The sequence below is a fragment of the Saccostrea echinata genome, unplaced genomic scaffold (assembly GCF_033153115.1).
Source record: "Saccostrea echinata isolate AGI-Se365-2 ecotype Australia unplaced genomic scaffold, CSIRO_AGI_Sech_v1 ptg000013l, whole genome shotgun sequence".
Classification (NCBI taxonomy): domain Eukaryota; kingdom Metazoa; phylum Mollusca; class Bivalvia; order Ostreida; family Ostreidae; genus Saccostrea; species Saccostrea echinata.
In genome coordinates this window covers 2,849,215-2,873,675 of record NW_026889762.1, presented here as the reverse complement: position 1 = coordinate 2,873,675, position 24,461 = coordinate 2,849,215, and the positions used below count along the sequence as shown (strand labels likewise).

Genomic DNA, 24,461 nt, shown 5'->3' with positions numbered 1-24,461 from the left:
CATTGAACATGATTCCTAGATGTGCGGGTTTGCCTTTTCGTGCGTCGTGAATACTTCCGGTCGCTACCGGAAGCGAATTAAAAAAGTCAATTTTTTCAACTTTTACATTTTTCAATATTTTTCGTTGATTTTAGTAGGGTTATATTCTTATATAGATGCAAGTTACCGAACATAATAGGTATCAGATTCCTTGAGCGTCATATGGCGAGACGTTATTTGTTGCAAAACATTCAAGACTTTTCATTAATGTGTTACTAATTGGAATAGTCCACTTTGGAGGTTAAGAGGAATATAAATGTGTAAGAAAACTTAGCGCTGCCTTTATGTTACTTGCCCGTATACGATATGTTATATGTACAGTGTGATAAATAAACATTCTTAGGCTTGAAAATCAAGCTATAGCAACATATTTTTTTTAAAAATTTCATTGAAGCTATCACGTACACTTATTCAATTGAATACACATTTCAAAGAAAAGGTGCGAAGATTTACTCGTGACGTTTGGCGCGAAATAATGTATCTTGACCCGCCTTTCACAAATGGTCTGATGCAGTAGTGTAGAAGTACAGAAAAAGATTACACGGGCATGTCTGTATTTCGAATTGCATAGAACAGAAAGCTGAATGCTTAAAGAATAAAGGGAGTAAACACAATACTTTTTTTTCAGTTTTTATCAGTAACAGATTATTTTCTCTGCTATCAGCTATTCGCGGGTATGTTAAGGCTACACCCAGAGATATCCCACTTGCCTTTATAATATGACGTCATAGTAAGCTGTATGACGTGAACTTTAGAAATAATGATTTCCTAATATCTATATTTAAAGTTTAATTTCAGGTCAAAGAAATGAATGGGATCATTAAAAACATAATATAAACTAAATCTTGTCGTTTTTGGGTGGTATAAATAGCAAAGTATTTAGCACGGGGGTTAAATACCAAACCCATGACGTCATAACTATTGATCAAATATTTGCCGAATGAAATTAAACGTGACGAGAATTCATGTAAACAAATAGATGAAATGGGAGTTTTAAAGCATATACCGCGAATGTTATGTGTGATTCATAAGGAATTAAAGATTAAGAATCAGGTACGCTAATATATTCTTATCATGTTTTCTTATAATGAACACAGGCAGTGCCTTGAAAGCCCGATCAGCCTTTCCTCTGTCGTTCTATAACAACAAAGATGCAAAAGTTCAACACTACGCCGCATACTTTGAAACAATTTTTTTGTTTGTATCGAAAGCTTGTATTCTATAGTACTTGGAAAGTGCTGCTAGAATCGTGTGGTTAACATGAATTGGTAACAATTCCTTGATCGTATGTATAAAATGTAAAAATTTTGGTAAGGTTTCATGTGAAACTTTGGAATATTTTTTTCTGTGTCGGGAGAGTAGGATTCTAGCAGCACTTTTCATGGCCCAGTGATGTTTTTACATAAATATTTTCACTAAAAGAAATGAATTAGCTCCGGGGTAGTGTTAACTTTTCACTTTTTCATTAAGGCAATTTTTCTATTTATAGACGTCACGTGATGACGTCGTAGTGGAGTGCTTCTTTTAGCCGAAGACTCAATGACGTCTATCCAAGGGATAATAATAGTAAATGTTTTATCTATGACTTTTCCGATTTATCAATGTTACATTTTACGAAAAAAGTCTAAATTCGCCGAAATATGATATGGGTACTGCCTTAACATACCTGCGTTGTTAATACTCAAGTAACAAATCCAATGTAAATCTACTAGCACTTGCACAAAATTTAACTGGCTAGTTTTCATCCTATAATTCCGCACTATAAGAAAAAAAAAATTAATTGACACTCGTTACTTCAGGGAATGAGTGCAAGGTAAACATCGATGATGGCTGGTACATTGCGCTAGTGTAGTGGTTTCAATATTAAAGAACAAGGTTCACTTAGGGCCTTTTTTGGCCCTGTGAATTTCAGAAAAACTGAAACTGCTTGGTTTTATTTGACGATGCATTGAATATCATTTAGACCTTTGATGACTGCGTATCTATCAAAAATGACGTAATTTTCTGGCTAGCCTATGCATTAAGACGTCATGAAATGCGTCATTTTCCTCGTATCCTGACAATTTCTACAAAACAGCCAATTTTTAAAGCTATTTTTCGATATTTGATATAGGACGTAACCTCTAATCTTAAATATGCAACTATTAAATGATAGAAGTATTTCTGAGGATTACAAAACCTGTTTTATTTTTTTAGATCAGAGGATGCGCTCATATTATTTCTCTTCTTTCTTTTTTAAACTAAAACTTGCATCACTTTATTGCATCTCTTTCTCTGTTTTAAAATATGCTAGATTCCACCGGAAATAATCGTCAACTTCCGGTCTATTGCTCGGCAACAGTAAACGACTGAAGTCTAAAACTTTCAGGACTGATAGTCAGTCATCAGTTTATTTGAATCGTGACAAAATCTTGTATCGCCGTTACTTCCGATCGTGACAGGAAGTGATGCAAAGAAGGGAATGGTTAATGGTTAGCACGTTGGATTTTCAGGCTGACGACCAGGGTTAAATCTTCAGAGTGTCTGAATTTCTTTTATCACTTTTCAGTTTGAGTTTTCTTTTTTTTTTTTTTTCAGAATCGGACGGAAGACCTCTCATTGCTCGCAATGAGTTTCTAGTTATTATTATTATTGAAATGATTGATGTTTACTCCGAAAAAAATGATAAACTGTTGTAATTTTAAAAATAATACACATGCATTAACATATCTAGTCAAATTTCAAAACATTATTAATTTTTCAGATAAATGTTCAAGTAAATTGTTTGAAAAAGTGTATTTACGAAATATACAATGATATTGGACACTTTTCCCAACTCTGATATTTCTATAGGTCCTTGTTTGCATTGCAACCAATTTATATTATTTCAATTGGTTTTGTTATTGCTTTGTGTATGCAATCTACATATATTTCATAATCAAGAATCCATGGGTGTCAAAATCATAAAATCTGCAATTTACATTACTACAACAGCAAGTATAAATGGGTAGTCATTTTGCTTATCAAAATTACTTATCAAACTAAATCGTTTATAAGTGAAAAAAAAAAAAAACAACTTGATTTGTATATCATTGATATGACGAAAACTACGTAAGGAAAAAAAAACTTTGAGATTTTTTTTAACTTTTATCGAAATTTTAGCTTCACAATTGTCTCCAGATATAGGAGTGACACAGTTAAATGTGTAACCTCGTATTTTAGACTAGTCTGCTTCACATGATCCTCGATTCCTACAATCATGGCTTACATGTACACATATCTTGACTAATATAAAAGCAAACATATGAAATCAATTTTGTTTGACATACACGTAATTATCGGCATAAAAATCAAAAGGATGTCAACGTAAAATTTACATCCCTAATAATGATACAGTCAATTATACATATACATCAAAGGTTGAAGTTCATGAAAATAAGCTTGAGGCTTGTTGCCATCAAAGTTATAGACAATTTACCTTGACAATTGTCCCCGACAAAGCCAGTGGTACAGTTACACATGTATCCTCTTATTCTGGATTGGTCTGCCACACAAATCCCATTCTGACAATCATTGCTATCACATACATCATCTATATGAATAAATACATAAATTGTTATTTAAATTTTAACTCATCGAGCTAAAATAGCATAATAGAAATGTAAATTAAAAATTTCAACTTGATTTATGAATTGAATTGACGAAAAAGTTTCATTTCAGCATGGAGTTGACTGTCATATAATTATTGATAATTATTGGAGGCAGGTTTGTCCATATTGTCAAGAAAACATCAGGCTTAGACTAAGTTGGTACTGTTGGATCAAAAACAGGCACTTTTTTTATTTTCTTTTAAAATTCCTATTTTTGTATAAAATTTAATAATAAACAATTTACAACTTAATAGTTTTAAATGGATTTTATATAAAGAATTCATAATTAATGAAAATGTCATTGTCTCGATTTCTGGAACAGCCATCGAAGAGCATTGAGGGGGTTGCCTACATTCAAAACTTTTTTTCTCGTCTTTAAGAATAAGATTGATATGCTTTTTAACTGTTTTATCACACCGTAACACAGGTAAAATGTAAAGGATGTCGGATAATTGGAAAGCACCTTTCGTAGCTTAAAAAAATCACGTGACTTACGCATGGCAAATCAGACAAGAATCTATTTACAATGACTTCTAAGAAATCATTCTCAACTTACCATCTTATTTTATGTGGGGAAAAATCAGTAGAAAATTAAACACAGTGAAAGTATATCATCAAAGGAGTCCGGAACTCTGCTTCGGTATATGCGCCTGCTCTTGAAACTACAGCTCCCTCAGTATTCTTTTAAAATCGCAAGTGAGTTAAGGCTAGGTAGAGGCGTTTCTATGAAAATGAGCTAATAAAAATGCAAAAAGGTATATTTATCATACAGAGAAAACTTTAATTCATTTTCTTATACATACTTAGTTCCCAAGGCATGTTATAGCTAGTGCACATTATGACGTCATATTATGACGTCATTGTTCTTTAGGGCTCAAAGTAATAAAACAAATCAAGAAACAGCTTTGGCGCAAGGGCATACCCTATTTAATTTTAAGTAAATAATGTATAATTCTACGAAGAATATTCTAAAGATTAATAAAAGTGCTGCACAAATCCTATGCACTCTCTCGTTTCATAAGAATTTGTGGAAACTTATACCGGACTGTGAATTTTTACCCCGTTTCAACTCAAAACTTTACAAATTGTAACTAACCATCTGATCTGTCAATATTTGTGCATCAATATCACAAATCCTTGGAATATTATGCTTCTAATTAGACCCTGTATCTGTAAAAATAAATAGGGTATATCCATGCGCCGAAGCTTTTTTGTTGATGTTCTTTATAACTTTGTGTAGTAGAGAGCAATGACGTCATAATATGACGTCATAATGTGTACTGGCTTTCACTTGTCTCGGGTACCAAGTTTGTATTAGAAAATAAGTTTTAACCTTTTCTATATAATAAGTATAGCCCTTATGCGTTTTAATTAGTTCATTTGCATAGAAAAGTCTATACTTAGCCTTAACTCAGTTGCGATGTTTTATTATCACGATACAAAAATGGCCATTGTTAAAGTAAATGTAACTCTATTTTAGAAGTACCGGTAAGACATTAATGAGCTGTGCAATGACATGTTGGTTACCCAAATTCTTTAAGACATAGACAACGTTATTCAATAAAGAAGAATGTACAGTTTTGACTTTATTATGCCCTAAAAATTCAATGTCTTCAAAAAGTTTTGAAACTGGCTGAAATATTAGTTGATTATATGACTGTGATAAATCAGGAAAGAATATGGCTTGAAGGAGTACCATTCTGGAAATATGAGTTTTTGTTCACTGGAAAGATTTTTATTGCAGGATTTCAAAGAAGGGTGTCGTCGGTCTGCTGCTTTCGTTTTAGAGCGTTGTCGTCATGTCAACATGGTCAAGGACGAATTATTCTGAGGTAGACTTGTATTTACGATATCTGTTGACTTAAACAATATTCGAGGAGTTTTTATAAGTTTATATCATTGATTGTTTAGAAAATTTGAGTGGAATTTTATCGACATTCATCTCCATTACGTTTCATTTATACATTGCCACATAAAGTATTCATACGCTGTACGAAAATAACGGATTGAATTGAGGCATCAAAGAGAAATAATTTTAAATATTCGTAATTTGAATTATAATAAATATGTTCTTTTTTCAGAATTTATCGAAGTGTAAACTCACGCCTTTGTACTCACAAACTTTACATACTAGTAAAAGTGCTTTGCAGTTTTATTCAGTTTGTGAGTACAAAGACATGAGGTTACACTTCGATAAATTCTGAAAAAAAAAAGATTAATCCTATATTAAATCCATAATACCTACACTACCCTTCCGAGTCAGACTACTTTGGTCAATAGATAATAATATTATTAATAATATCGATAATCTTTGACACTAGAACAAGTTTGAGGTTCACGAAAGTAAGCTTGAAGCTTGTTGAAATGAAGTTATAAACAATTTACCTTGACAATTGTCCCCAACAAAGCCAGCGGTACAGTTACACGTGTATCCTCTTATTCTGGATTGGTCTGCCACACAAATCCCATTCTGACAATCATTGCTATCACATACCTTATCTATATGAATAATATTTAATTATGTCTTTCAATTTTATTCATGCTGCTAAAAAGGCATAATAAAAAAGTATATCAAAAATTTAAACTTGACTTATGAATCGAAATGGCGACAAAGAATCATGTCAATATGGAATTGATTGTCGTATAATTTTTGATAATTATTGGTGGCAGCTTTGTCCATATTGTCTTTTTTTATTACCACAAAGTCAGTAAAACAACACTAAATTGGTACTATTGGATCAAAAACATGATAGGCACTTTTTATGTTCCTTTAAGATTCCTATTTTTGTATAAATTTTAATATAAAACAATTTACAACTAAGTAGTTTTAGATGGATTTTTTACACAAATATAATAACACAAAACATTCACATCAAGATATCATAATTGTTGAAAATGTCATTGTGTCGATTTCTTAAACAGCCATTTTAGATCAATGAGGGAGATGCCTACATTCAAAACTATTTTTTTCGTCTTTAAGAATAAGAATGATATAATTTTTAACTGTTTTATCACATTGTAACCAAAAAAAAAAAATCTAAAAGATATCGGATAATTCGGAAGCACCTTTCATAGCATAGAAAAGATCACGTGACTAACTTATGGCAAATCAGAGGAGAATCTATTTACAACGATTTCTAAGAAATCATTCTCATATTACCATCTTATTTTATATGGGGAAAATCAGTAGAAAATTAAACACAGTGAAAGTATATTATAAAAGGAGTCTGGAATATTCCAAAGTTTGCTTCGGTAGATGAGCCTGCTCTTGAAACTGCAACTCCCTCGGTATTTTTTTTTTTACTGTTTTATTATCCCAACAAAAAAAAGACCAATTTTAAAGTAAATGCAATGCTATTTTACAACTAAGACATTGATGAACTGTGCAATGAAATATTGGTTACCTAGATTATTTAAGAAATATAAAACGATATTCAGTAAATTTTGCGTTATAAATAACAACTGCTCTTCCGCCATTTTCCATGATGAGCGCTAGTAGCTTCAGAGTATATTTATATCCTGCACTTGTTTTCAACAATTATTAAATCCATAATATACTTACACTACCTTTCTGAGTCAGACTGCTGTGGTCAATAGATAGAGAATAATACATGGCAAAATCTGTATCACACCCCATATCAACCCGAGACTCCAATATCAGCCCGAGGGCCGAAGGCCAGAGGGCTGATATTGGTCGAGGGTTGATATGGGATGTGATACAGATTTTGTCATGTATTGTTGTTTTTATTATATATTTGAAAATTTCCAAATTTGCCCATAATTAAAATAGATATGCATTTCTTATCAGTTTTTGTTGTATATCTGTTTTTAAAATATTTCTAAGTTTAATGGCCAATAAAAATTAAAGTAATAATAACTACATAATGTTGAATGATACAACATATTTAATGAAGTAAAAATTAGATTAACAACATTAACAGTAAGACAGGACATTGCTTCAACTCTTCTCTGTGAAGTTTCTTTGTTTTCAGTTTACTCTTTACAGAAATTAATTGTTACATTTCCATTAATGGTGGAACTGGTGAATAAGCCTTTAAGCTGGGGAAATGGAACTGATGCATTTGCAGACATATTGTTAATAATATCATTATTGAATTCATAGTTCCCAATTTCTTGGAGAACATTTTCAAGCCCACCAAGATCATCGCTCATTTCCTCTGCTGCATCCGTTGTTTTTCCCTTGGAAAAGTTGCTCAGTAGATCTGACATACCTTTTTGTTGGTTGATAGATGCAGTGCTGTAGTTGTTTATTGAGGCAATATTTTTATGGCCAGAATGTTGCTGCACTAGAGTTGGCGGAATCCCTGCGTGTACAAGTGTTGTAATAGCGGTTTTCCTTACGCTGTGATTTACCTTTCGGCCTTGTATACCAGCTTCCTCACACATCAACTTTATTATGTTTCCTAGAGTGTTTTTACCCATGGGTTGTGACACATACCACGAATCCCCAGTCGGTTTCCTATTTATGCCAATGTAGAAAGGTGAATCTTCAGCTAGCATTTTGTCGGGCCTTTTTCTCTTGTACAATAAATACATCTCCACTGGGCATCTTGGATTACCTTAAAAATTGATTTCAATGTTCAGTTCTTACTACTAATTCATCATTTACAAGTATATAAAAAATCAGAATAAGACATGCAAAATAGAGGCCTACCTTTGTCTTCAAACATTTTTGGTATAAATGCTCTTGTTTCACCAGTCACTCCTGTGCGGGTTTTTGTTGCTCTTTCAGAAAGCTCTAAGAACTTTTCACCTGTCGATGTTTCCTTTAATTTAATGTCTCCCCATCTAAGATTGACGTGTTCTGTTCTGGACCGCATTCCAAAGTACATTGAATTGTTAAGATACACCGTATTGCTCAAGGCTTTCGGGTTCGCTATGAAACAAAATACATGAGTTATGTTTCTTGAAAGTTTTTCCTATTCTAAAAATAGAAAAGACTAACAGAAAAAAAGTTACATACCTCCACCAAGAAAACTGTTGGAATACAGGATGTCTATTTCATTCTGAGTTAGAGGATCTGCTCTTCTCTCCTTGTTCCCTTTTCCTTGTTGTTGCGGTAGTTTCCTTTTCGATAGTAGAACATCCCGGGAATGTTTAAACTCTCTGTCTTCGATGATGTTTAGATTAGAACCCTTCTCTGCTAAAAAACGATTGATGCTACACTGGATGGATTTCAAAGTATCAGGCTCATATTGTTCGCCATTCTGCTTGGTGGCTGTCATAAAAAATTGGGCCAAATAGGTATTTAACTCCGCCGCAGTAATATCGCAAATGTCTCGATTTTCATTTTTGCTTCGTAACCAGGTTAGGATCTTGTTTACGTCTGTGGATGTTTTCCGTACTGTATTTGGGTTCCGCATATTCATGACAAAGTTCTCTGTTGAATTTTCTGATTCTATCAGTTCATCTAGTTCCCCAATTCTCCTTGCTAACGATTCTAAAACTCTGTCCCCCATTTCAATCTCTCTTGGTGTTCGTTTGTCCATTGTTTACTTAACTATCGTCTGCTCCAAAGCGGAAAAGATCCGAAATACTCCGAATGAAAAATACAAAGATGTTCCGGAAAGGTGTATTACAGGGTGTGATAAATGGTGAAATAAAGGGTGCTGATACAGGGTGTGTATTAAAGGCCGCGTGCCTGTGTTCATATCAGGAATGCAAAAATCCTGTATTATATAACAAATATATAATAACTAATAATAATGTAGCGGTATCGATAATCTTTAATTTACACTAGAATAAGTTTGAGGTTCATGAAAGTAAGCTTCAGGCTTGTTGCAATAAATGTTATAGACAATTTACCTTGACAATTGTCCCCGACATAGCCAGTGGTACAGTTACACGTGTATCCTCTTATTCTGGATTGGTCTGCCACACAAATCCCATTCTGACAATCATTGCTATCACATACCTTATCTATATGAATAATATTTAGTTACGTCTTACATTTTTATTCATGGTGCTAAAATAGCATAATAAAAAAAGTAAATCAAAAATTTCAACTTGATTTATATATCGAAACGACGACAAAGTATGATTTCAGCATGGAATTGATTCTCACATAATTTTTGATGATTATTGGTGGCAGCTTTGTCCATTTTTGTTTAAAGACAAAGTGTGAAACAACACACTTTGACTTAATTGGTACTGTTGTATCAAAAACAAGATAGACACTTTTTTATTTTCCTTTAAGACGGCTATTTTTTTTTTAAATTCATACAAAACCATTTACAACTAAGCAGTTTTAATTGAATTTTTTGCACAAATATTATAGTACTCATTAATTACATAAAGAAATCATGATTGAAGAAAATGTCATTGGGAATGCTCAAATTGAACTCGATCATTCATTTTGGGTTTGTCCTCCATGCATTATTATCAAATATATTTTCATCATTATCTCGATTCCGATGACTTTACATATAGGGATATGAAGCCGATTGGTGTATTTAGCTGTAGCAACCATGCTGATAACAGTCATTGCTCTTGCGTTGGATCAATATCTGGCGTAAATACTAAGGCAGAGAAAAACGATGACATTCTCGAAGAGTTGTTTCAAGTAAGGAAAACACATCCAAATAAATATGTGCTTATTTAAACATCAACAGCTTACGTTATAAATTCGGTTCAATCGAAAGTCCACTCGATCAAAACATTGTTGACATGCTAGTTATTGCTAAAACTAAACTGGGTGATTCATTCTCAGACGTACAATTTAAAGCAGATAATAACCATTTTTGGAGAAAAGACAGGAATAAGTACGGAGGGGGTTTGGCAAGGATTGTTAGATCAGACATAGCTGGTGACGGAAGGAGTGATCTTAAATTTGAATATATTGAATCTCTATGTACTGAAGGTGTGATTGGAATTAGAGAATGGTTAATAGTCGGTCTATATCGACCCCCTTTACGTCTGACAGTGAATTTTCTCATGAATTTGTGAAAAGTTATGGCGAAATATCAATCAAATTTGACAAATTCTTGTTCATTGGAGATTTAAATTATGACTTGTTATCTGGTGATCAAAGTACGCCATTAAAAATTAATTAAAAATTACTTGATTTATGAATCGAAATGAAGTTTCATTTCAGCATGAAATCGATTCTCATATAATTTTTGATAATTATTGGTGGCAGTTTTGTCCATATTGTCTTTTTTTATTTCCACAAAGTCAGGAAAACAACACGCTTCGACTAAATTGGTTCTGTTTGATCGAAACATGATAGGCACTTTTCTATTGTCCTTTAAGATTGCTATTTTTATATACAATTTAATATAAAACAATTGACAACTTAGTAGTTTTAAATGGATTTTTTCCACAAATAGTATGGTACACAATATTTACATTAAGAAATCATAATTGAAGAAAATATCATTGTGTCGATTTCTGGAACAGCCATTTTAGAGCATTGAAGGAGATCCCCTCATCTAAAACTATTTTTCTAGTCTTTAAGAATAAGATTGATATACTTTTTAACTCTTTTATCACATCGTAACACAAGTAAAATGTGAAGGATGTCGGATAATTGGAAAGCACCTTTCGTAGCTTAAAAGATCACGTGACTTACGCATGGCAAATCAGAGAAATATCTATTTACAATCATGATTTCTAAGAAATCATTCTCAACTTACCATCTTATTTTATGTGGGGAAAAATCAGTAGAAAATTAAACACAGTGAAAGTATATCATCAAAGGAGTCCGGAACTCTGCTTCGGTATATGCGCCAGCTCTTGAAACTGCAACTCCTTATGTATTCTTTTTAATGTTTTCTTATCACGATACAAAAAAATGGCCATTGTTAAAGTAAATGTAATTCTATTTTAGAAGTACCGGTAAGACATTAATGAGCTGTGCAATGACATATTGGTTACCTAAATTCTATAAGACATAAACAACGTTATTCAATAAAGAAGAAGGTACAGTTTTGACTTTATTATGCCCTAAAAATTCAATGTCTTCAAAAAGTTTTGAAACTGGCTGAAATATTAGTTGAGTATATGACTGTGATAAATAAGGAAAGAATATGGCATGAAGGAGTACCATTCTGGAAATATAAGTTTTTGCTCACTGGAGATATTTTTATTGTAGGATTTCAAAGAAGGGTGTCGTCGGTCTGCTGCTTTCGTTTTAGAGCGTTGTCGTCATGTCAACATGGTCAAGGACGAATTATTCTGAGCTATACTTGTATTTACGATATCTGTTGACTTAAACAATATTCGAGGAGTTTTTATGTTTATTTCATTGAAAATTTGAGTTGAATTTTATCGACATTCATCTCCATTACGTTTCATTTACACATTGCCGAATAAAGTTTTCATACTCTGTACGAAAATAACGGATTGTATTGAGGCTTCAAAGAAAAATAATTTTAAATATTCGTAATTTGAATTATAATAAATATGTTCTTTTTTCAGTATTTATCGAAGTGTAAACTCATGCCTTTCTACTCACAAACTTTACATACTGTGGAATCATTTAGATTCGTGGGGGTCAATGTTCGTGGGCAAGCAAAATTTTCTTGGTTCGTGGGGATGTATTTTCGTGGGCAGCTCGTTTATTTGGTAGATTTAATTAATCAGTAAATGACAAAAAATGTTCCTGGGGATGTAAATTCGTGGGTAAGGGTGACCCACGAAATTCACGAACATTGATCCCCCACGAACAATGATAATTCCACAGTAAAAGTGCTTCGCAGTTTTATTCAGTTTGTGAGTACAAGACATGAGTTTACACATCGATCAATTCTGAAAATTCTGCTTAATCCTATATTAAATCCATAATACTTACACTACCTTTCTGAGTCAGACTGCTGTGGTCAATAGATAATAATAATGTAACAGTATCGATAATCTTTAATTTACACTAGAATAAGTTTGCGGTTCATGAAAGTAAGCTTGAGGCTTGTTGCAATGAAAGTTATAGACAATTTACCTTGACAATTGTCCCCGACATAGCCAGTGGTACAGTTACACGTGTATCCTCTTATTCTGGATTGGTCTGCCACACAAATCCCATTCTGACAATCATTGCTATCACATACCTTATCTATATGAATAATATTTAATTATGTCTTACATTTTTATTCATGGTCCTAAAATAGCATAATAAAAACTAAATTACAAATTTCAACTTGATTTATATATCGAAACGACGACAAAGTATGATTTCAGCATGGAATTGATTCTCACATAATTTTTGATAATTATTGGTGGCAGCTTTGTCCATATTGTCTTTTTTTTATTACCACAAAGTCAGTAAAACAACACTAAATTGGAATTATTGGATCAAAAACATCATAGGCACTTTTTGTATTCCTTTAAGATTCCTATTTTTGTATAAATTTTAATATAAAACAATTTACAACTAAGTAGTTTTAAGTGGATTTTTTACACAAATATAATAACACAAAACATTCACATCAAGATATCATAATTGTTGAAAATGTCATTGTGTCGATTTCTAAAACAGCCATTTTAGATCAATGAGGGAGATGCCTACATTCAAAACTATTTTTCTCGTCTTTAAGAATAAGAATGATATAATTTTTAACTGTTTTATCACACCGTAACCAAAAAAAAAAATCTAAAAGATATCGGATAATTCGGAAGCACCTTTCATAGCATAGAAAAGATCACGTGACTAACTTATGGCAAATCAGAGGAGAATCTATTTACAACGATTTCTAAGAAATCATTCTCATATTACCATCTTATTTTATATGGGGAAAATCAGTAGAAAATTAAACACGGTTAAAGTATATTATCGAAGGAGTCTGGAATATTCCAAAGGTTGCTTCGGTAAATGAGCCTGCTCTTGAAACTGCAACTCCCTCGGTATTATTTTTTTACTGTTGTATTATCCCGATAAAAAAAAATGACCAATTTCAAAGTAAATGCAACTCTATTTTACAACTAAGACATTTATGAACTGTGCAATGAAATATTGGTTACCTAGATTATTTAAGAAATAGAAAACGGTATTCAGTAAATTTTGCGTTATAAATAACAACTGCTCTTCCGCCATTTTCCATGATGAGCGCTAGTAGCTTCTGAGTATATTTATATCCTGCACTTGTTTTCAACAATTATTAAATCCATAATATACTTACACTACCTTTCTGAGTCAGACTGCTGTGGTCAATAGATAATAATAATGTAACAGTATCGATAATCTTTAATTTACACTAGAATAAGTTTGAGGTTCATGAAAGTAAGCTTGAGGCTTGTTGCAATGAAAGTTACTGTACAGCAGGAAATTAACTCGCGGAGATAATATTCGCTATATTCGCGGAAATAAAAATTCCACGAATTCAACGTACAGTGAATAATTCTTCAAAAATTGATAAGGATAAATTGAAATATTACCGATATTTGTGATTAGATTCGATAACTCTGTTTACGTTTCCTTGTAAACATAAAAAGCAGTCATTAATATAGCAGAGATGTAGACTGTCTTCCTTATTATGAGGGTGTACGGATCAATCACTAACAAGTAGTTGTTGTTTTTTAAAAACTTAATTGATAAATAAACATCTAAAACTAACATTTAATTCTGCCACCCAGTAGAGGCGCCATGTAATTATCTATAAAACATGTATTGTTAGAATTCACCTATGCATATCACTCAGTCTTATTATCTTTAATGAAGGCACTTACGTAGTAAAGACAACACTGTTACACATTAATTCAATTTTATTAACAGTTCAACATTTTGACTATCGGTACTGACAACTGATTTAGATTCAGAGGGATTAAAAAGATCTGCAGTAAATACTACTCAGTACTCTACTCAAAACATACCTATGCATGAACGAACACCTGCCAAAGGGCTTCTTCTTTATATATATATATATATATATATATATATATATATATATATATATATATATATATATATATATATATATATATATATATATATATATATATATATATATATATATATATATATATATATATATATATACATGTTTGCCATTGTTTGGGATACGACTGGAAATCACTTAAATAAAACACTCGCGTATAGACTCATATGTATTTCAAAAATATTTAACAAAAAGAAAGAAAGAAAACAAGAAAAAGAAAGAAGAAAATTTATATGAATGCATAACAGTGTAAATCGTACAACATTTTGTCTTCCAATCGGGATCAGTACAGTGTTTCAATCTATATAATCGGGTTCAGAATCGACACAATATGCAAGGAAAATTATTGCAGTGCGGAAAAAGTTTTTGTATAATTTTTCATTTCCACGAATTCAAACGACCGCGATTTGCTGCAAGTTAAACAAATCGCGATCTTCTCCGACCGCGATTTTAACCTGCTATACAGTATAGTCAATTTACCTTGACAATTGTCCCCGACAAAGTCAGTGGTACAGTTACACGTGTATCCTCTTATTCTGGATTGGTCTGCCACACAAATCCCATTCTGACAAACATTGCTATCACATACCTTATCTATATGAATAATATTTAATTATGTCTTACATTTTTATTCATGGCGCTAAAATAGCATAATAAAAACTAAATTACAAATTTCAACTTGATTTATATATCGAAACGACGACAAAGTATGATTTCAGCATGGAATTGATTCTCACATAATTTTTGATAATTATTGGTGGCAGCTTTGTCCATATTGTCTTTTTTTTATTACCACAAAGTCAGTAAAACAACACTAAATTGGAATTATTGGATCAAAAACATCATAGGCACTTTTTGTGTTCCTTTAAGATTCCTATTTTTGTATAAATTTTAATATAAAACAATTTACAACTAAGTAGTTTTAAATGGATTTTTTACACAAATATAATAACACAAAACATTCACATCAAGATATCATAATTGTTGAAAATGTCATTGTGTCGATTTCTAAAACAGCCATTTTAGATCAATGAGGGAGATGCCTACATTCAAAACTATTTTTTTCGTCTTTAAGAATAAGAATGATATAATTTTTAACTGTTTTATCACACCGTAACCAAAAAAAAAAATCTAAAAGATATCGGATAATTCGTAAGCACCTTTCATAGCATAGAAAAGATCAGGTGACTAACTTATGGCAAATCAGAGGAGAATCTATTTACAACGATTTCTAAGAAATCATTCTCATATTACTATTTTATTTCATATGGGGAAAATCAGTAGAAAATTAAACACAGTGAAAGTATATTATCGAAGGAGTCTGGAATATTCCAAAGGTTGCTTCGGTAAATGAGCCTGCTCTTGAAACTGCAACTCCCTCGGTATTATTTTTTTACTGTTGTATTATCCCGATAAAAAAAAAAGACCAATTTTAAAGTAAATACAACTCTATTTTACAACTAAGACATTTATGAACTGTGCAATGAAAAATTGGTTACATAGATTATTTAAGAAATAGAAAACGATATTTAGTAAATTTTGCTTTATAAATAACTGCTCTTCCGTTATTTTCCATGGTGAGCGCTAGTAGGTTCTGAGTATATTTATATCCTGCACATGTTTTCAACAATTATTAAATCCATAATATACTTACACTACCTTTCTGAGTCAGACTGCTGTGCTCAATAGATAATAATAATGTAACGGTATCGATAATCTTTAATTTACACTAGAATAAGTTTGATTAAAATATTGAATCTCTATGTACTGAAGGTTTGATTGGAATTAGAAAATGGTTAATAGTCGGTCTATATCGACCCCCTCTATGTCTGATAGTGAATTTTCTCATGAATTTGTGAAAAGTTATGGCGAAATATCAATCAAATTTGACAAATTCTTGTTCATTGGAGATTTGAATTATGACTTGTTATCTGGTGAAAAAAAAATTAATTAAAAAATTTAACTTGATTTATGAATCGAAATGAAGTTTCATTTCAGCATGAAATCGATTCTCATATAATTTTTGATAATTATTGGTGGCAGTTTTGTCCATATTGTCTTTTTTTATTTCCACAAAGTCAGGAAAACAACACGCTTCGACTAAATTGGTTCTGCTTGATCGAAACATGATAGGCACTTTTCTATTGTCCTTTAAGATTGCTATTTTTGCATACAATTTAATATAAAACAATTTACAACTTAGTAGTTTTAAATGGATTTTTTCCACAAATAGTATGGTACACAATATTTACATTAAGAAATGATTATTGAAGAAAATATCATTGTGTTGACTTCTAGAACAGCCATTTTAGAGCAATGACGGAGATGCCCTCATCTAAAACTATTTTTCTCGTCTTTAAGAATAAGAATGATGTACTTTTTAACTCTTTTATCACACCGTAAAACAAGTAAAATGTAAAGGATGTCGGATAATTGGAAAGCACCTTTCGTAGCTTAAAAAATCACGTGACTTACGCATGGCAAATCAGAGAAGAATCTTTTTATAATGATTTTATGAAATCATTCTCAACTTACCATCTTATTTTATGTGGGGGGAAAATTAGTAGAAAATTAAACACAGTGAAAGTATTTCATCAAAGGAGTCCGGAACTCTGCTTCGGTATATGCGCCTGCTCTCGAAAATGCAACTCCATATGTATTCTTTTTTAATGTTTTATTATCACGATACAAAAAATGGCCATTGTTAAAGCAAATATAATTCTATTTTAGAAGTACCGGTAAGACATTAATGAGCTGTGCAATGACATGTTGGTTACCTAAATTCTTTAAGAAATAGACAACGTTATTCAATAAAGAAGAATGTACAGTTCTGACTTTATTATGCCCTAAAAATTCAATGTCTTCAAAAAGTTTTGAAAATGGCTGAAATATTAGTTGATTATATGACTGTGATAAATCAGGAAAAAATATGGCTTGAAGGAGTACCATTCTGGAAATATGAGTTTTTGTTCACTGGAAAGATTTTTATTGCAGGATTTCAAAGAAGGGTGTCGTCGGTCTGCTGCTTTCGTTTTAGAGCGTTGTCGTCATGTCAACATGGTCAAGGACGAATTATTCTGAGGTAGACTTGTATTTACGATATCTGTTGACTTAAACAATATTCGAGGAGTTTTTATAAGTTTATTTTATTGACTGTTTGGAAAATTTGAGTGGCATTTTATCGACATTCATCTCCATTACGTTTCATTTATACATTGCTGCATAAAGTATCCATACGCTGTACGAAAATAACGGATTGTATTGAGGCTTCAAAGAGAAATAATTTTAAATATTCGTAATTTGAATTATAAGAAATATGTTCTTTTTTTCAGAATTTATTTAAGTGTAAACTCATTCCTTTGTACTCACAAACTTTACATAAAAGTGCTTCGCACTTTTATTCAGTTTGTGAGTACAAAGACTTGAGTTTACAAATCGATGAATTCTGAAAAAAGAATGTTTAATCCTATATTATATCCATAATACTTACACTACCTTTCCGAGTCAGACTGCTGTGCTCAATAGATAATAATAATAATATCAATAATATCGATAATCTTTGACACTAGAACAAGTTTGAGGTTCACGAAAGTAAGCTTGAGGCTTGTTGAAATGAAGTTATAAACAATTTACCTTGACAATTGTCCCCAACAAAGCCAGTGGTACAGTAACACGTGTATCCTCTTATTGTGGATTGGTCTGCCACACAAATCCCATTCTGACAATCATTGCTATCACATACCTTATCTATATAAATAATATTTAATTATGTCTTACATTTTAATTCATGGTGCTAAAATAGCATAATAAAAAAGTAAATTAAAAATTTAAACTTGACTCATGAATCGAAATGACCACAAAGTATCATGTTAGTATGGAATTGATTGCCGTATAATTATTGATAATTATTGGTGGCAGCTTTGTCGATATTGTCTTCTTTTATTACCAGAAAGTCAGTAAAAAACACTTAATTGGTACTATTGGATGAAAAACATGATAGGCACTTTTTATGTTCCTTTATGATTCCTATTTTTGTATAAATTTTAATATAAAACAATTTACAACTAAGTAGTTTAAAATGGATTTTTTACACAAATATAATAACACCCAACATTTACATCAAGATATCATAATTGTTGAAAATGTCATTGTGTCGATTTCTAAAACAGCCATTTTAGATCAATGAGGGAGATGCCTACATTCAAAACTATTTTTCTCGTCTTTAAGAATAAGAATTATATACTTTTTAACTGTTTTATCACACCGTAAACAAGAAAAAATCTAAACTAGATGCTGTCATGAGACAGTAATACCCGCACTAAGGTGCTTGCCTCTAAATGCACACTCCTTCATATTGGGCTTACCAAGGAAAAAGTCAAAATAATTCTACAATTTACACAGTACATGTTTCGTCAAATCGAGCGTAAAATGCTCAGGTGATCATTTGACCTATGAGCCTCTTATAGGTATTTCCTTTACTTAATCCATTACCAGTCTGAAATAACAGAATTTAATTAATGATGTAAAATAGATTTTGATAAAAGGGGGATATAAATTTTTGGCCCATAATTGAACTTTTTAAATTTATTTTCTCAACAACAAATAATACTACTTTAGTACAAAGCGTTTTTAATGAATTCATCAAAATGTGCTAACTTTTAGTATTTGGTTAGGCAAAAACCTTCTTGAAAAGCCAAACCCAATCAATTTTGTCACCCCCCCCCCCCACCCCCAAACACACACACAATTTGCCTGTTTTTGGAAATAGGCTTAGATGGCAAAGTTATGTTAAAACATCGTTTGTTATGATAATTTAAAATTTGTTCTTGTACTATACATGTATGTGAACACCTTTTTGAAAATTTCTACATCACACTGGGCTTGCGTCACCCTACTAGTACTAGTTTTACCATTATTATTTTTAGATGGTGCACATCATTACATGTATATCAGTAGGAATTAATTCATTTTGTGTTTTAATTGGATTATATTTCATGAAGTTGACAGGACCTATGATAGTCGGTAAGTACAAGTTTAAGTATAGATTGGGGTAAAATAAACCGAAATGCAAATGGTTAGGTTAAAGTTTAGAAAGGATCAAAGATCATCGATTCCACAATAGACGAATTTCACATTCTAAAGAGTTATCTCCCGTTGTCGTCACTACATTCAGTTACATGCACAGATCCAGGAATTTTTCCGGGTGGGGGGGGGGGTCCACACCTCAATCAGAAAAATTTCCAGCCCCCCATTTCCTGAGAAGCAAAAAAAAAAAAAAAAATAGATGCTGTCATAAGACAGTAATACCCGCACTAATGTGTTTGCCTCTAAATGCAGGCACGTAGCATCGGGGGGGGGGGGAGGGGAGGGCAGAGGGGGCCTGCCCCACCCCCACTTTTTTCGAAACATAACTTTTTAGTATTGAAAATGTTCTTGAAAGGGTTGTTTCCCCCTACCCTCCTCCCCCACTTTTTGTTGCATTATAGTCAAATAAAGGTAATGTACATGTAGTAGTGTACATATCAAATTGGGGTACTGAAAGAAGTTGGAACCCACCCCCACCCCACCCCACGAAATAGGATATTTGAGTATTTTGAGTTTAAAAAAAAAAAAATTTTGGCTTGTCAAGTGACGGGTGGGGGGGGGGGGGGGAGAGGGGGGTTATTGGCTGCTCACTTTTTAAGCTTCATATGTATAACTTTTCGTACCAACTTAACAGGGGTCCGTGTTTTCGGGGGGGGGGGGGTCCAAGGTCACTTTTAGTTGCTTTCGTATATAGATTTCGTATATAGGTTCCGGACCCCCCCCCCCCCCCAGATCCGCGCATGTAAATATTTCATCACCAGTCTGATATTACCTAATAATGTAAATTCTGATAAAGAGAGAATTTTTGAAAGATTTGAGTAAAAAAAAGGGGGGGGGTAATTTTCTATCCATAATTGGAACTTCTTGAATTTATTGTCAAAACAACAAATATTATTATTTTAGTGCATAGCTTTTTTGATGAACTTAAAAAAAAATTAGATGCCAAAATGACAACTTGTGCAAATTTTTATCAGTATTTGGGTAGGACTTGGAGAACCCCTTTCCAAATCTTGACCCAATCAACTTTGTCAAAAATCAACCCCCACCCATGATTCACCCGTTTTCCTTTCATATTTAGAATAGATTTAACACAAACTTATGAAAAAAAAATTGTATTTATAAAATAAATTTTACAAATGTACACCTTTTGGGAAAATTTCTAGACACGTGCGTGGAATTACGTCACACTGCGAGCATTACTTTTACCGTTATCATTATTGTTTTGCACATGGTGTATGTACATCATTATTACCACTGGGATTATTAATATTTAGTGTGTGTTTTAAATGGATTTATTATTCTATCAAGTTAACAGTACCTATAACAGGCGGTAAGTACATTATGAATATATTATTTTAAACGTTTAGTATAGAACGGGGTTGGTTTGTTGTTTAACGTCCTTCTCGAGAATTTTTCGCTCATATGGAGACGCCATCACATATGGTCGACACTTAGGGCCATTAAGCATTGAGGGATCTTTCTGTGCCAACAACTAGGGACCTCGGTTTATACAGTCTCAATCGAAGAACTGGTTCCCAAGTCCCGAAGTGGATTCGAACCCGCGACTTGAGGATCAACTCCTTACTCCACGACTCTATAGCAGACGTTCTAACCACTGCGCCACACGGGCGACTAGAACGGGGTAAAATAATCGGAAATGAAAATGGTCAGGGGCCTATAGGTGGAAAAGGGTCAAAGATCATTGGAATGCCACAATTATACAAATTATACAATGAGGCAAGTCCCTGGGGTCATTCCACTTGATCTTTGGAACCGGAAACAATAAAATAGCTGTCATTAGAGCAAAAGCCCCTAAGTCATCTTTGTATCATAACACACAAAATAGGATACATAGGATCATAACCCCACCCACCCCCCCCCACCCCCAGAGGTCATTCCCGACCCCTAAAACTTCAAATGATCATATACATTGTATCTTGAAAATGGTTGAAAACTCTCCCCTTAACCATATATAATATTGTCCCTCGAGTCATTATTCATTAAATGGTATAAAGGTTATGACCCCTTGAAGTCATCCTCATCCTGAAACTGGAAATGATCACAATATGACCTGCGTCAAAAGTGTGTTAGTGATAATCTGCTTGACATTTTATTCAGGACCCCCTAGGGTCAGTCCATTTTTGTATTATTCACAATTTATTTTATACCAAAACAAGTTATGAATAATTTGTATAAATAAGCAAGCCCGGGGCTGGGAAGGGGGAAAAGGGGAAGGAGTTATGTCAGCATGGTCTTAAATGTTGAAAACTCCTAATATTTGTGAATATTAACCCGGTCGTTTCCCACTTGTCATCATTATTTACTGATCTTCCCGCAACATACATGTGTCTTTATTAAATCAATAGATCATGGACTTTTTTGGTCATATGCCCAGCTCTCCCTTGAATCAGGAATGGTGATATAAATTTAAGAATGATTAAGAATAAAAACAGGTCTTGCACAATCTCCTAAAATCGATTAAGCTCTGTAGTTGAATTAGCTATACTGGTATAGCTTGGTTTTGCTATTCAAAACACTTTGATTTAGCTATTTAATCATACTTTTTTTAATGTACATTTTTATCAATATAGATAAAAGTTGCACTATGTTGACATGGGTATAAATTTTAAATTTTCACCTTTGAGTTTTCTGAAAACAATGCATGAAGGAAAATTGCTTTTCAAAAATTGTCTCCTGAGAATATGCTATCACAGATATATATATATATATTTTGCATGGGGCTATATACCTGGAGTAATCTCTCTCTCTAACATCTATTTGAGTCAAAATTAAAGTGGAATTATAAGACATTTTTTTTTAATTCATGACTTTTTAGGATTTTACAATAATTCATACTGCAGCAAGAATGTTATCCCTCCCAGAAAAAAATAAGTTTACTCACTGTCTGGTCTTTGATCTATAATTACAAAAGGACACAGCCAGAAGTCTTTTAACGTGGTTTGTTGCAAATTTCACTTGGAACTCCATTTAATTTGCTCAAGATCAGTATTTTCAGTAGGCAGAAATGAACTTGATCAATTATGCTTGAAAAGTACTCACTGTGAACAATCACCTGACTTGTTGAAGACAGGTAAACATACCCCTCAGGGTAGAATTATCATACAAAGGCCTGTACAAAATTGAAGTCATAATTAAATCATCATTATCTTAGTTAAAATAAGAAGAAACACACTAGAGGTGTGATGAAATATTTAGAAACACAAAGAGTTTTATTTCTCATGCAAAATATTCTTTTTTTGTGTAAAACAATTGTTCAAATGAAGGGCCAAAGCTTCTTTTAAGGGGAGATAAGAATGAGTGAAAATTTAATGTTATTTCAAATATCTTCTTCTGAAGAACCACTGGGCCAGAAAAGTTTAAAATTGTGAAACTTCATTACTTAGTGTAGATTCAACTTTGTCCAAATCATCACCTTCAGGGGTAGGGTGCGGCCACAATAGGGGATCAAAGTTTTGTAAACACGGGAATGTACAGTAAAACACGCTTAAAACAAAGTGCCTGGGATGGATGATTTTGCTTTGTTATAAGTGTAATTGCTTATATCCATTAAGTTTACAATATATCTAAAGTCACGGGGAATGAAAATCGCTTTGCTGTAAGTGTCAATTCATTATACCCGCACTTTCTAAAGAAAGTTCGGGTATATTGTTGTTACTCATGTCTGTCCGTCCGTCCGTCTGTCACACTCTTATTTCTCAAACTCCTCTTACAGTACCGACCAGACACAACCTAACAGAAAGCGAACCCAGAGCGCACCCCGGGTTCGCTCTCTGGGTTCGCTTCGGGTTCGCTTGGGGTCCGCTAGTGCTGACCCCGAGCGAACCCGGAGCGCACCCGTAGCGAACCCAGAGCGGACCCAGAGCGAACGCTGAAAGCGAACCCCAAATTCAGTAGCGGTCCCAGAAAGCGAACGCGCGTTCGGTATTGCGTAACAGAGCTGTCAATCAGGATTAGCGATTAACTCATCGGCGCGTCCACCAATCAACATGCCGAACAGGTCTGTCAATCAGGATAAGTAATAAAATGCGCAGACCATCAGCGCATCGACCAGTCATCATTCCAGTTTGTAATCTAAACATTGTTCAAGCAAAGCGTGTGAATGTACAGTGTAAAAATATTAATATGATTTTTAAACATGATTTTATATTTATATATTTTAATTCTCCAGACAACATGCAATATTTACACATCTATTTTCATTTTTTTTTTTATTTTTAAAATCTATTAATACATTATATATTTTTATTATCCAGGTAGCATGTTACATGTATAATTACATATTTATTTTCTTTATATCTTTAAAATCCATTAATATATAAATATACATTGCGTAAATTTATCAGACAATAAGTACTTTAATTCATAATAGAAAAAAAGAGATAATAATGGTTATAACAATTGTTACTAAAAAAAAAAAAAGAATTAAAAAAAAAAAAACTGGTCTTCGATTAATTAAAGAATTTTATTATCTCAAGATACACTATAAGAACATGTACGTACTTTAATCTAATTATTTTTTATTTATTATTTCAATTTACATGCACGTTTTAATTTATCCTAATCAACATCGAAATTATCGATCTTAATAATTGATCATGAAAAAAAATAATGAAATGTACATTGTGCAGTATAAATATGCATTATGTCAATACGTAAATTGGAGGGAAAAAAATCTCATTTTTTTAACTACTATGATATTTTTTAATTAATCTTTTACCAAAAGTAATCAAAAGTATACCCCCGTGTCGGTAATCATCCACCTGTTTCGGAGATATTGCGGGTGCTAAGAGCAATTACA

General features: G+C 32.6%; 1 protein-coding gene across 1 annotated transcript in view; it reads right to left on the bottom strand.

The window, feature by feature from the left end:
* Positions 1-24,461, bottom strand: part of LOC133186243 (fibropellin-1-like) — a 101,956-nt gene that overhangs the window by 53,253 nt on the left and 24,242 nt on the right. Inside the window, exons 9-14 of the mRNA XM_061321472.1 lie at positions 18,191-18,304; positions 15,038-15,151; positions 12,625-12,738; positions 9,495-9,608; positions 6,054-6,167; positions 3,497-3,610 (exon numbers count right to left, since the gene is read on the bottom strand). Of these exons, the coding sequence (XP_061177456.1) occupies positions 3,497-3,610; positions 6,054-6,167; positions 9,495-9,608; positions 12,625-12,738; positions 15,038-15,151; positions 18,191-18,304 (684 nt within the window). The remainder of the gene's footprint in view (positions 1-3,496; positions 3,611-6,053; positions 6,168-9,494; positions 9,609-12,624; positions 12,739-15,037; positions 15,152-18,190; positions 18,305-24,461) is intronic.